At 38.6% G+C, this 14,499-nt stretch overlaps 1 protein-coding gene across 2 annotated transcripts; it reads left to right on the forward strand.

Moving 5' to 3' along the window:
• The first annotated feature begins 4,408 nt into the window (after positions 1–4,408).
• Positions 4,409–14,499, forward strand: fbxo9 (F-box protein 9). 2 transcript variants are annotated; one of them, XM_062058257.1, is made up of 13 exons: positions 4,409–4,591; positions 5,667–5,747; positions 5,973–6,104; positions 6,197–6,254; positions 7,783–7,879; positions 9,185–9,315; positions 9,392–9,506; positions 12,951–13,069; positions 13,140–13,230; positions 13,303–13,398; positions 13,487–13,580; positions 13,861–14,012; positions 14,094–14,499. In XM_062058257.1, the coding sequence occupies exons 1-13, from the start codon at positions 4,589–4,591 to the stop codon at positions 14,200–14,202; spliced, it is 1,278 nt and encodes a 425-aa protein (XP_061914241.1). In that variant the 5' UTR covers positions 4,409–4,588; the 3' UTR covers positions 14,203–14,499. The 2 variants fall into 2 exon arrangements, with proteins under 2 accessions (XP_061914241.1, XP_061914242.1); XM_062058258.1 differs by having other exon boundaries at positions 9,188–9,315.

The raw sequence follows: 14,499 nt of genomic DNA on the forward strand, positions 1-14,499 counted from the left end.
AAACTATGAAAAAAACTGCGACTTATAGTCTGAAAAATATAGTATATATATTTTAATTTTTTTTTACATTTTTATTGAACAACAAACATACATTTATAATCCACACAAAAGTCAAGGCACTTTCAACAGCAAGGAAAGAAAACAAAAGCAAATACAGATAGAGTAATAATACTAAAAAAAAAAAAAAATTTTAATACAAAAAGGGCTACCTAAATCACTTTAAATGTTTTTAACAAATATGTCAATTTAAGGGCTTTTGTACTCTTAATCATTCTCCAAGATTTGATTGATAATTGTAACCCATTAAGCCAAATAGAAAATGTAGGCCTTACTTTCATAAATGGACATTAATGTAGAAAACATTTTGCCTGGAGCATAATAATGTTGACTAACAATTCTATGTTACAGCCGTTTATAATAATAACCAAATTTGATCTCTTCTATAGAGAATGGGGACATCTCCACACCCTTGTCTCTCAGCCAATCTCTGATCTCCTCCCAAAACACATGTACATACACTCTCACATTCCACAAACAGATGATTGACATCCTCTACAGCTCCACAGATATAACAGCCATCAACCTCCATGTTAAATTTCAGTCCCAAAAAGCCTTTGAAGGGTATATACCGTCGATCATTTGAAATTGAATTTCTTTAACAGTGTTTTTCAACATTTTTTTGAGCCAAGGCACATTTTTTTTATTGAAAAAATGCGGAGGCATGCCACCAGCAGTAAACATTAAAAAATGAAACTCAGCAGCCGATACTGACAGTAAAAAGTTGTTCTAGCAATTGTTGGATATGAATTCAAACCATAACCAACCCTGCATCACTATAGCTCTGTCTCAAAGGTCTTGTCACGACCTGTCACATCACGATGCGACTTATTTAGAGTTTGTTGGTGTTTTCCTGTGTGTAATGTTTTAGTTCTTGTCTGTTGGTGGCTTTTCCTGTTTTGTCTGTATTTTCCTGTAGCAGTTTCGTTTCTTCCCTGAGCGCTATTCCCTGCACCTGCTTTGTTTTAGCAATCAATAATATTTCAGTTGTTTTTATCCTTCTTTGTGGGAACATTGTTGATTGTCATGTCATGTTCGGATGTACTTTGTGGACGCCATCTCTGCTCCACACACTGTAAGTCTTTGCTGTCGTCCAGCATTCTGTTTTTGTTTCCTTTGTAGCCAGTTCAGTTTTAGTTTCGTTTTGCATAGCCGTCCCTAAGCTTTAATGCCTTTTCTTAGCGGCACTTGCCTTCTGTTTATGTTTGGTTTAAGCGTTAGATACCTTTTGACATGCACGCTGCCTCCCGCTGTCGTCTACATATTGTGATAACGACAAAGCCCTCCGGGTACTCCGGCTTCATCCCACCTCCAAAGACATGCACCTGGGGATAGGTTGATTGGCAACACTAAATCGGCCCTAGTGTGTGAATGTGAGTGTGAATGTTGTCTGTCTATCTGTGTTCGCCCTGCGATGAGGTGGCGACTTGTCCAGAGTGTACCCCGCCTTCCGCCCGAATGCAGCTGAGTTAGGCTCCAGCGACTCCCCGCGACTCCCAAGGCACAAGCGGTAGAAAATGGATGGATAGATGGACAAAGCAATTAGCTACCTGCTGCCACCTACTGATATGGAAGAGTATTACACGGTTACTCTGCCGAACTCTAGACAGTACAGACAATGAACAACGGCACATTATTTGCGGATTATAATTACTGGTTTGCAAAAATATTTTTAACCCATTTAGGTGAAATGACATCATCTCCCACGGCACACCAGACTGTATCTCATGAGACACCATGAATTGATTAACGTGGACCCCGGACTTAAACAAGTTGAAAAACTTATTCGAGTGTTACCATTTAGTGGTCAATTGTACGGAATATGTACTGTACTGTGTAAACTGTACTGTTTCATATAATGTATTCTCTTCCTTTGCAATCTACTAATAAAAGTTTCAATCAATCAAAACCTTAACGTAAATGACCGCCATAACCACAACACCAGGGGGAGCTCCACTAACCACGTTAAACCCAGATTCCGATCTAACGAAGGTCTTAACTCATTCTCTTTCTACACTGTAAAAAAAAATTCTCTAAAAAAACGGTCATCTACTGGCAGCTACGGCTGCCAAACGAAAACCATAAAAATAAAGTAAAACATTGTAAACCAAATAATGATCAAAAACATCCATCCATCCATTTTCTACCGCTTAATCCCTTTGGGGTCGCGGGGGGCGCTGGAGCCTATCTCAGCTACAATCGGGCGGAAGGCGGGGTACACCCTGGACAAGTCGCCACCTCATCACAGGGCGATCAAAAACATATTTACAGAAATTTTCATGAAACGTTTTGCGGAAAAATATCGTAATTTTACATATTTTTACTAAATTATTAAGATCAACCACCTTTAATAAAGTGACGATGCAAACAGTTCTGCAGAAAAATACCTTTATTCTACAGAGTTTTTCCAAATGATTACAATCAAACACCTTTAATGAAGTGACAATGCTGGCAGTTCCACAGAAAAATACCATTATTTTACAGATTTTTTCTGAATTGTTAAGATCAACCACCTTTAATAAAGTGACGATGCAAACAGTTCTGCAGAAAAATACCTTTATTCTACAGCATGGGTGTCAAACTCTGGCCCGTGGGCCAAATTTAGCCTGCCAGCCTGCCAGCCTGCCAGCCCGCTCAGTCACATAACATGTGCTGCTTCTGCATACACACACATTAGAATGCAACGCATACTTCATCAACAGCGATACAGGTTACGCTGAGGGTAGCCGAATAAAAAACTTTAACACTGTTAGAAATATACGCCACACTGTGAATCCACACCAAACCAAAACCCTTTGCAGCACTAACTCTTCCGGGACGCTACAAGGTGTGTGTGTGTGGAGGGGGAGGTTTGGTGGTAGCGGGGGTGTATTTGCGTCCCGGAAGAGTTAGTGCTGCAAAGGATTCTGGGTATTTGTTCTGTTGTGTTTATGTTGTGTTACGGTGCGGATGTTCTCCCGAAATGTGTTTGTCATTCTTGTTTGGTGTGGATTCACAGTGTGGCGTATATTTCTAACAGTGTTAAAGTTTTTTATACTGGCACCGTCAGTATCGCTGTTGATAAAGTATGCATTGCATTCGCTCGTGTGTGCGTACGGAAGCCGTACGTATCTTGTGACTGGGTCTGAACAATGTTAGAATGGATGAAAAGCGGTTGTGACGATAGCTCGTAGAGTACGTTAAAGGTTAATTTGTTCAACCTTGGCCCGCGACTTTGTTCAGTTTTAAATTTTGGCCCACTCTGTATTTGAGTTTGACACCCCTGTGTTAGATTGTTAGTATGGACATAGACTTTTATATAACAAGCTACATATTTAATGAAAGATAATTACTGTAATTTTACATGACTTTGAAAGTAATTTAAGAAAACAGAAAATGCTATGTATAATTAATTTGGTATTTTTCTGTAAAAAAAATAGAAATATACATAGTTTGTCATTACTGGCATATTACTTAAAATATCAGGCGGATTGTTTATTTACAGATAATGTCTTCAATTCTACAGTTTTATAAACTATTTAAAAAATATATAAAAATTACAGTAGAAATTTAGATTAAATTAACCATAAAAATAGGAATTTTTTTACAGTGTATGCCACATCAATATGGAATGCACTCCCAACAGGTGTAAAAGAAAGGGCATCTCTATCCTCCTTGAAAACCGCACTAAAAGAACAACTCTTGGCAACTTCAACCCTTCCACATCCTACCTCCCCGGATTGTAAATAATCAAATGTAAATTGATTGAAATAATAAAATGTAGATACTTATTCTTATGCTTTCTGATCTCTCTCTCTATGTCCACTACTTGCTGTACATATCCTACCAAGTCAGTCCTACACTGTTCCAATGTCCATTTCTCTGATGATGCAATTGTTGTTGTTGATGACTGAAGTGTTGATAACAACCAAACCTAACCCCCCGCCCCCTCCACATCCCACCCCGGATTGTAAATAATGTAAATAATTCAATGTACATACTCTGATGATTATCTTGTGTGATGACTGTATTATGATGATAGTATATATCTGTATCATGAATCAATTTAAGTGGACCCAGACTTAAACAAGTTGAAAAACTTATTCGGGTGTTACCATTTAGTGGTCAATTGTACGGAATATGTACTTCACTGTGCAATCTACTAATAAAAGTTTCAATCAATCAATCAATCAATCAATCAATCAATCAATCAATCAATCAATCAATCAATCAATCAATCAATCAATCAATCAATCAATCAATCAATCAATCAATCAATCAATCAACCAGTGTGCCGCGGCACAGTGGTTGAAAAACACCGCGAAACGACAACAATGTCAAAAAGGGGGCGTTGCGGACGAGCTACTTCCGGCTATAAGAGACGTTCACGCTCCGGTCGCTGGTCGGACCTTTCAGCGAAATGGCTGCCTTCTTGCGTGCTCGTAAATATGTTCGTTGCGTGGTTCGTTTCTCCGACCGTGAACTGTAAGCGTTGAACGCCGACCGTTTGTGAAGACGCACACACCAAAAGACTATTCTTGGCCAAGTTGTCATGGTGGGTCACCGTGCTCGTTACCTACTAGCCATGCTAAAAATACATTAGCATGCTAACAGAGTTAGCTAACTTAGCATGGCAGATATCTCAACACCTGTACGCTAGTACTATAAACCTTCTCAAGGGACTAACTTGTATAGTTCTAAAACCATATAATGTAATTTGTTTTTATGTTATTTGACCACTGGCACTGTTCGATTGCACATGAGCGAGGATAGTTGTGGTTGAGTTTAACGTTAGCTAAAAGAACCAGTTGGTCGAGTTATTACTCAACAGCAAGTACATTTTTGATTGATTGATTGAAACTTTTATAAGTAGATTGCACAGTTCAGTACATATTCCGTACAATTGACCACTAAATAGTAACACCCGAATAAGTTTTTCAACTTGTTTAAGTCGAGGTCCACGTAAATCAATTCATGACTAGCAACTTGCCAAATAAAGCTAATTTCCATTTCCAACAACAAAAGAGTATTATTCGATTTAGGGATTCAAGTAAACTAATGTATTCCCTTTTATGAATAAAATATAATGTTAAAGAGTCCATAATTACATGAATTTAATGATCCAGTTGCTATTAATCTAAATGTACCATAGGTAATAAATGAATAATATATAGTAATGTACGAACCATAATACTCAACATAGACCATGCTTTACAGATCTAGTTGTATTAGAATGACAGTGCTCTTCATTGTTTTGATGAATGCCACATTTAGCTCTACTCCTACAAGGGGTTTTCTAAATGCTAGGCAGGCCTCCCACTAGACAAACTGGAGGGTTTCAGAAAGGAGGGAGCAGCTTGACAAAAATAAAGAAACAATTAAAAAACAACAACCCTGATAACTTCAGTTATATTTAAAGACAAAATCCGTTGATTTTTAGCTACTAAAGTAAGATTACAATGACTAAAAAACTATTATATTATCTGAGGAGAGGATTAGATTACACCTAGTTTAGAGAATGTTACATCTTTTAATAAAAGAAGAAAAAAAAATATATCTCGCTCTGATTTTCATCCAAACTGTGCATTTTGGTCACCACAATTTCTTTATTTACTTTTAATTTTTACTAGGCTGAAGAAAACGTAGATGTTGGTGGTACACTGGAGGAGGAAGAGGAGGAGGATGATTCTGCTGATGACCCAAATGTGGAGGTAAAATAGGTTTTTTGGGCAAAAACTGTATTTAATAGCCTTTTTTGTTATGAAACTTTATCACCACACAGTTTGTTACACCTTTAAAATTTGAGTAAGATTTAAAAACAAGGCCACCAATCAAGTAAAAATAATCAAATGAGTAAATGCAAATGATCACAAATGAGTATAGTAAAATGTTTTGGTGAAACAAGTTTGCTTTACTTTACTGTGATTCAACTGCAGTTGGAGCTCAGTGCTTTTCGAGCTCAGTGGATGTCCGAGCTCAAACCGAGCTCTGATGCGAGCGGCATGGGTCTGCGGCTTCTGCGAGCGTCCGGTCATAGGAGAACGCAAGAAATTGCTCGAGAGGAAAAGGTATGTCATGAAAACACAACAATGGACTTTTTAAGATAAGAGGCGCTTATTAAAAAAAAACAACAACAACAAAAACATTGGTCTCCACTCAGGCGGCAGAGCTGTTCTTGAGGGCTGTTCAGGAAGAGCAGAAGGGAGCAGTCTATGAAGGTGGGTTTATTCATGTGTCATTTACTTGAAATAACCTGACGTCATCATAAAATATTTATCAACTCTGGTAATGTAACATTTTAATATTAACTGTCATACAAATTAGAAATAAGTGACACCCTTTCATTATTCTTCTGATTGTTATGATTTTGGTCAATAATGTATTGAGCAGCCAGTGTACCATACAAATGAACTGTTTAGCGCTTCCATTCTTTAGCTGTGGGCGACAGGTAATCTACAGGTTAGACCTTAAGGTACCTGGGGCCTCATGTAAAGAGAGTTGCGAGACTTTTCTACTAAAAATGAAAAATGAAAGTACGATCAAATCCAGAAAACGTACGCGTATGCAAGAAAAAATTCAGATGTAATAAAGTATTCGTACGCACGAATCCAAGCACATTTTTTGTTACATCGCAATCAACTTGAAATCTGCTGCAGACGTGTGCGTGGCTTGGCACGCCCAGACCACGCCCCTTTAAAAATAGGCAAATCCTTATGAAAGTAGTCATGTGTTGGAGCTCGGGGCGGTCTGACCAACCACACGTCAGCAGGAGGGGCTTCTTTCTCCGGTTTGGAGCAAACTGCAGAGTGATTGTCGGCCTGTCATTGACGTGTCTCCAGCAGGCGGAAATAAAAAAGTGGTCGTGTAGAAGAAAGAAGAAGACTGCTGCACAAAGATAGTCGCTACAATTATACTTACATTTTTTAGAAGAAGTGGGTAACACATTACCCCAATGTAAAATAATTATTGTAACTTATAACACAAAGTGTTTGTACAGTAGCCTGCTCACATGGGGGGGGGGGGTTAATTGTTCATATGTCTCTGATGGGAACGTCAATCAGTCTGAGGAGTAAAAGTTGGCACTCTTATGTGAACGGTTACCCAGCATCACCACTATGAGTCGCCAAAGTATCCACAGCCTGTAGAATTGTGGGTAGGGCAACTTTCCGTGAGGCAGTGCACATTTCCACGTCAGCGTCAGTCTTGATTAATCTTTGCCGTGAAAAAGGTTGTATGCCAGGTGTTAGTGCTTACACACACTTGTTACACGAGGCCCCTAGTAATGTAACAAAATGTAGGTCGGGTGTAAACCGACCGGCAAAGCCACATTGATTGGATTTTCTTTTTTAAAACCAGCTTGAAACGCAGTAGAACAGGTTGAACTTTTAACTTGCATGGAAAGTGAGAATATGTTTGTATTTTTTTACTGTTTGTTGGAATTATCTAAACATATTTAGAGGCACCTGTATTACTGAAATACTAAGTACAGTACATTTCTATCATTAATACCACTACGTCTAGAAAAAGTCTTTTTTTTAATTTTTTGCAAAATTTTTTGTTTTGTTTGACTTTTACACCATATTTCCCTCAATGTTATACCACTGGGAGTTGTGAGGGTGCACTGTACATAATCAACCGTTCGGAAGTCTTTGGAAATGCATCCTAATTGCAATCTGCAATGTTTTATAAGTTGTAAAAGTCCACTCCAGTTACCTTGACTGTGTCTTTGACGTGTTTTGTTGGCAGCAATCAAGTTCTATCGCCTGGCTATGCAGCTTGTGCCTGACATAGAGTCCAAAATCTACTACAGCCGCCCTGACGCTGATCGAGCTGAAAGAAACTAGTAAGATGCTTGACATTGTTGTGAATAGGGCTGGACGATTATGGCAAATATAATAATCATGATTAGTTACACGATTATTAATACATTTGAAAAAATGTGTATTTATTGTATCCCCGAAACTCTACTTTAAATATAGTTTAGAATATAAATTACTAAGTAACATAATAATAATAGCAATAACGATACATTTAAATAATAGCAATATAATAATAAATTAAGTTTTTCTGTTTTGTTTTTAATCCCGTTTTTTACCTTTTACACTTATTTTACCATCATAGAGTGTGCTTTTTGTATAAAAATAAAATTCAAATAAATGCAAAATCTTTTGACCAGTATTTTCGGTCAGAGCATAATCATTTTGTAAATGTATCAATAAGGGCTTTAAGTACATAAGCCTTGTGCAAATGATTTTTTTGAAACCTTTATTTTGTTAGCGCAGTCAGACCGGATGTGGCGCACCGCGCTATTGTGAAGGGGAGAGTATGCTTAGCTATTGTTCTCTGCTTGACAAATAAAGAGGCGACTGACTTGATGGCGACTGACTTGATGCTGTTAAAAAAAGAGCCTCTCAAGTTGCGACCACTTTTTGTACATTAATGGTCCATTGATGATGTCGTTCACAACAACACAAGCAGATGAGTTGTGTTGTGGGTGTATGGATTGTTCTTGCTTGCTTTAGCGTCGTAGTTCAGTCGCTGTTTCAAGTGGCCGTCGCGACATTGTTTAGTTCATGACGGGGCACTTTAGACTGTCGGGGATTAATGAGTGCTACCGGACACATTATTTTCCCAAACAAAGGTTCCTTCTCTTCACCATGACAACATTTCACTCACATTTATGTCAATTTCCCTGATATTCTTTTGCGCTTGTCTGCGGATTCAGTTTTATTGGCCAATTATGTGACTCCGTCCACGGTTTCTTGAACGCAGAAATCATATGCCCTATTTTTTTGTTGAGTTTAGCAATTATTGATTAGGCATATTAACGTTGTGTCAAATAAAAAGTTGCCACCATGGTGATATCCCAAACTTCTAGTAGACATGCTCTTTTTTCACTTATTCTCTTCTCAACTGTTTCACCGTCACAACCGCTACAATTTAATGCGTGTTGCGCGGCTCAATCGTTGTTGTTTTTTCGATTGTTATATTTTCATAATCTTGAGACGCTATATTGGAAATCAAAATTATAATTTCATTAATTGTCCAGCCCAAGTTGTCAAGGCTCCATGTTCAAAAGTGATATGAATGTGGCATGTACGTGTCTTGTCCTTGTATTTAAGAAACTTATCACTTTTTTATATTGGAGCAGTGAGGAGAGAGACGCTGATGGAGACATTGAGGATCTAATTGCCTACTTTGAGCATCAGCTCACATTGGGAAACACCTTTGCCAAGATTTGTTCTCCTGAGTTTGAAATGTCTCAGGTGCATATATCAGGTAGGATATACATTATCTTTGATATATTTTATTTCCGTGATTACTTCCCCTTTATGTTCATTTCGTGTGATCGCAGCGTTGCCACGGGAGATCTTGATGTACATTTTCCGTTGGGTTGTGTCGAGCGACCTGGACATGCGAGCCCTGGAGCAGCTGTCGCTGGTTTGCCGTGGATTCTACATTTGTGCAAGGTGGGCTTGTTTGTCATCAGTTTTGCATTTGTCAAATGTTTCAACACAATCATTCTGGGTGTAGTACATAAAGCCAAAGGTGTCCAATTTTAAATAGCATTTAACACAGGACTCAGAACATCACAATCAAAACAACATGGCGAACCTCATCATGCTTCTCATGTGTCAAGTGTATGTTTTCTTTACACATGCCACTTACAGCACACATATTACAGCAAATATACGCTAGTCTGAAGTGTATGCGGTCATAGGGCCGGCCCGTCGCATACACATTCGATGCGGTTGTTTTTTAGGGCCACAAAAACTAAGTAGGCCACATGATCATGGCCTGGGCTTTTGTAAAGATATACAATACAGGAAAAACACGCACTCTCCAAAAAACATAAAAAACAAAAATAAAGAGATGCACGGCAAAAAGTGTACTTAAAGAAAAAGCAAGGCCAGCAACACTCGTGTCCTTCTAATAATTTTACTACAAACTGCGCAGGCGCTACCTAACACAGACCAGTTTCGACAATAAAGTTTGCTGTCAAAAGTTCAAAAAAGGGGATTTTTTTTAAATCAAATGAGGAATATGTAACACAACCTACACTCTTTGCAAAAATGCCAAATGTTTCATTCTTCCTGCCAGCGCAAACCAAGCGTGGAACACTTCACTGTTCACTCAACACTGAAGTCATAACACCATAAAAGCTTACATTTATGCATTCACACACGGCACCAGTATTTGGGAACTAGGATGAGGTGACAGAAGAAAGGTAAAAGTATGATAAATCTATTTGTGGCAGCATCGGACAAAATTATGTTCAAGTGTCACTTTTGTATCTCATAGCACATAATTGTTGTGTGTTCATGGAACCTTGATTAAAGTTTAAAACAGGCCACACTGGTTTTTAAAGACTAGGCTTAACCCCCAGTAGATGCACCAATAATAATAATTATACAATTTATTTGTATTTTTTGATGTATTATGATTATTATTCAGATGAAATATATCATCTCTACCTTACACTATGACAACTCTATCCAATTGGCGGCCCGCGGGCCATTTTCAGCCCACCAAAGCTTTTCATTTGGTCCACCGAACATCACCCAAATAGGCTCGATGAAAGCATTAAAAGTAGGTTTGCTCATGTATGTAGTACTCCCGCCACCCCACAGAGGGCAACAACAAGGAATGTGTCACAATGAAGCAGCAATGTAGTGAGTAGAAGAAGACTATGCATTTAACCATAACAATTGAGAAAATCAGACTTTTAACAACGACTGGATAACAAAGTATGAATGTTCTACCCCGAGTAAGTGCTCAAGTCATTGTTTCCTGTCGGACCTTTTAAGCAACGGACACAGTGTTCTAGATAAGAAGCAACAATGATAGAAATCCACACGTGTATGTTTCATCACAAAGCTTATTTTATGTTTATATTTTCAGTCTCACAAACCTAAATGAAGGAAGAAGTGTAAAGAAGTAAAACTGAGGAAGGAAAATAATTCAGAAGAAGGAACATCAATCCCCAACAAAACTTTTGGAGCTTCTGTTACTTCATGCTGTTAACTAGCTGCACACGCTGAAATTGAGTAGCGAGGGCTCAATAATGAATTTATTGACAGTGCATTGTGAAAGCCAATGTGTTAATTTGTAAATAAGTCAACAAGTCTCCAAGGAATATAACCACTTAATGATGTCTGAGCCTTTGGACTCTTGAAACTGCGGCCCTTTTCATTACGTTGTTAAATAACCCTGCACTGTTAAGTTAAGACAGACTTAACATATTTATGATTATAATTCAATAAATAAGACAACACCAAATATTTTGTGGGGCTTGGGAATATTTTAGGGAGCCTTTAGCCACCTAAAAAGGCCTAATGACTGGTTTGAACGCTTGATGAAACTTGTGGGGCTTACTGACAGTGGCCCCCAACCACTTGTCTGTGAAGCATTTGCTACCGGGCCGCACAGAAACATTAGATAATATATAAACTACTGCATTTTCTCCGACTTAACCATTGCCTGTCCCACTAGACACACCAATATGCTTGTGTTTAATAAAACTCCTCCTAGGAAGTCCCCATTCCTTATATGTGTTATATCTTTGTTACATGGGACAATGCACATTAATGATGATAACGTGGTTATGGTGTTAGTTTATTCCAAACATGCACACAATTACCATATAAAATACATATTACATTTGAAATATAAATGTGCCTGAATTGTAGCCAAAGACTTAATTTCTATCTGCAGTCCGCCGCAGGTTGATGGTATACACAACAGGGTCCACAAAAAGATAAGTTACACAGCGCCAACGTCAGATACAATCAGTAGAATAATCTATTTGAGAAGGCTTGCCATAGTAATTGTAGATTCCTAATGAAGCCTTTAGCTTGACGCTCCTCTTTCTCCTGCTCCCGCTTGCTGCGGCGACAACAAAACTCCAGACGCTCCTCTTCGTTTTGTGTAGTTTACTTGTGAAATTAATCATTCAAAACGTAAAACAATAACGATGTGGGAACAAATGAATGGCAAAATAAAGAGAGTTTGTTAAAGTAAGAGTTAGAAAAAGTAAGAGTAAGAAAAAGTAAGTGTGAGGTCAAAAAACTGTGTGGCTCAATTCCCTCGCACCTGACTGCCATTACCCATAATACCTTGTGTCCAAAAACCCAACCTACCACACAGATCCATGTGTGGTAACTGATGACAGTTACGTCATCAAATTATTTAGACAAATGTAATAATTATTCTAAGCATGCAAATAAAGTAAATAGTCCCATTTTGGCTGAATAAACATAAAGCACCTTCCATAAAAAATGTAAATTAACTTAAACAGCATTTAGGCTCCTACAGTAATTCTAGTGCATAAGGCAGATGGGGAAGTGCTAAAGTGCATGTGTGCTAAATTGTTGCATATAGTAACTGCTGAAGGAAGAAAATACACAATATCAAGCAGCTAAAATGTGCCAAACATGGGTAAGTGTGGAGAGAGTGTTTTACATTTTTCCCATTATGCACTCCAATGGATTTAAATGGGTGTATTTTAGAATGTTGTTATGGTGTATGGATGTTTTTCATAATATCCACAATGTTTAGTGAGCAGGTTGTGTTATGTGTGACCATGTGTGTTGACTTTTATGTTAGTTGCATTTTTTTTTTGTTGCACCATGACTTGGGAAGGTTGTTTGGATTGTGTCATATAAGTAAATGATGAACTATCACTTCAAAGTACTTGATGTACTCACATTGTCCACTAGATGGCAGCAAATATGTAGCATTCACAGACTATCTGGTATCTATCCATCCATTTTCTTTAAGATTAATTTGAAAGCACTCCGTGTGCGATGCTTTGTTGAACTCATGACGTATTGCGGGCAAATTTGAAAAGAGTAGCGGGCCGTAGTTTGGACACTCCTGGTTTAGTTTGATTTATCTATTTATTTTATTTGCAGAGACTCTGAGATTTGGCGTTTAGCCTGTTCAAGAGTGTGGGGACGCAACTGCACCAAACTTGGACCCTTCCTGACCTGGAGGGAGATGTTCCTGAAGAGGCCCCGCGTTCGCTTTGATGGTATCTACTGTATACGAGTGATGACCGACCAACTATTTGATTGTGACGTGCACACACATTATCTGAGCAGGCGTCTACATCAGCAAGACATCATACATTCGTCAAGGAGAGGAATCTCTAGACGGGTTCTACCGGCCCTGGCACCATGTTGAGTTCTACAGGTAGGCCACACGGCTTTTGCATTGGCATCTATATTATAAACTAGACCAATATTCACGTGGGTGTGTTGTTAGGTACCTGCGCTTCTTCCCTGATGGGACAGTCCTCATGCTGACCACGCCTGAGGAGCCTCAATATGTTGTCCCTCGCCTCCGCACTCAGAACGTCAGGTACATACATCTCTGTTGTTTTGTCTCAAATGATGTCACAAAGCGTGAGTCAATATGTCAACTGAAGCCTGTCCGCGTGTTTTGGCAGAATGGACGCTGTCATGTTCGGTCACTTCCGTCTGTCACAAGAGACGGACAATCAAACCAAAGTTTTTGCTGTCGTCTGCAAGAGGAAAGATGAGGTGAGTGTGTTGAAAGACTTTCCACAAAAGTCCGAAATTTTAATATGTTTAAAATAGTAGAATGTTTTTTTTTAAGTATTAGGCAGACCATGAATGCAAACATTTTCCAAATTATTTTTTATAATTTAAATACCAGAACTTGAGATGCAAACAAATTGATCTTTTTTTAAAAAGAGAAGTATTTTATGTGTCAATCTTTTGGTCAGTCATTTTTAGACCGTTGTTTAAAAGTTGTCACCGTCTACCTGCCAAACTTGGTACTGACCTTAAATGTCAACAGAAATTGGAGATGCAAAAGAATCGGTTCTGCAGGCGGAACCCAGCGCCAGAGGCTGAGCACACTTTCCATGTGGGGCTCCTTCTGTCCTCTGGGGGGCGTCAGAGTTTCAATAAGCTGGTGTGGATGCATCATTCCTGCCACATCACTTACAAGTAAGACTTGCACAAAAGTGAAAGATGGACATTGTTACAGATTGTGATTAGTCAAAAATATAATTTGATTTGCTTCCCTAGGCTGACTGGGGAAACCGTCGTCACCGCATTTGACCTGAACAAGATGTACTCGCCGTTCTTCTTCGGAAGAGTGAAGAGTTACACGGCATTCTCAAATCAGCCACTCTAAGCCACCAGGAAGCCTGCATGTTCATCATCACTTTAACAAACAAAGATCATTATCAGTCTTTATCGTTAAACGTCCAAACTGCAGCTGGTTATACGTCTAAAGCCTTTACGGTTCTAACATGGAAGCACTTACAGATTGATAAATGTTTCGTGTTAAAATTTTCAGTTCTGATTTCAGAAATGTTGCACGCTGAATAATTAGCAGCACAGTTCACATGTTGCCGCCAATGAATGTTAGCATACTGGTTTTGTTCCACGGTGCACTTTTCTCCCTCGAATAAACCACATTGAAAATGAA

The sequence above is a fragment of the Entelurus aequoreus genome, linkage group LG09 (assembly GCF_033978785.1).
Source record: "Entelurus aequoreus isolate RoL-2023_Sb linkage group LG09, RoL_Eaeq_v1.1, whole genome shotgun sequence".
Classification (NCBI taxonomy): Eukaryota; Metazoa; Chordata; class Actinopteri; order Syngnathiformes; family Syngnathidae; genus Entelurus; species Entelurus aequoreus.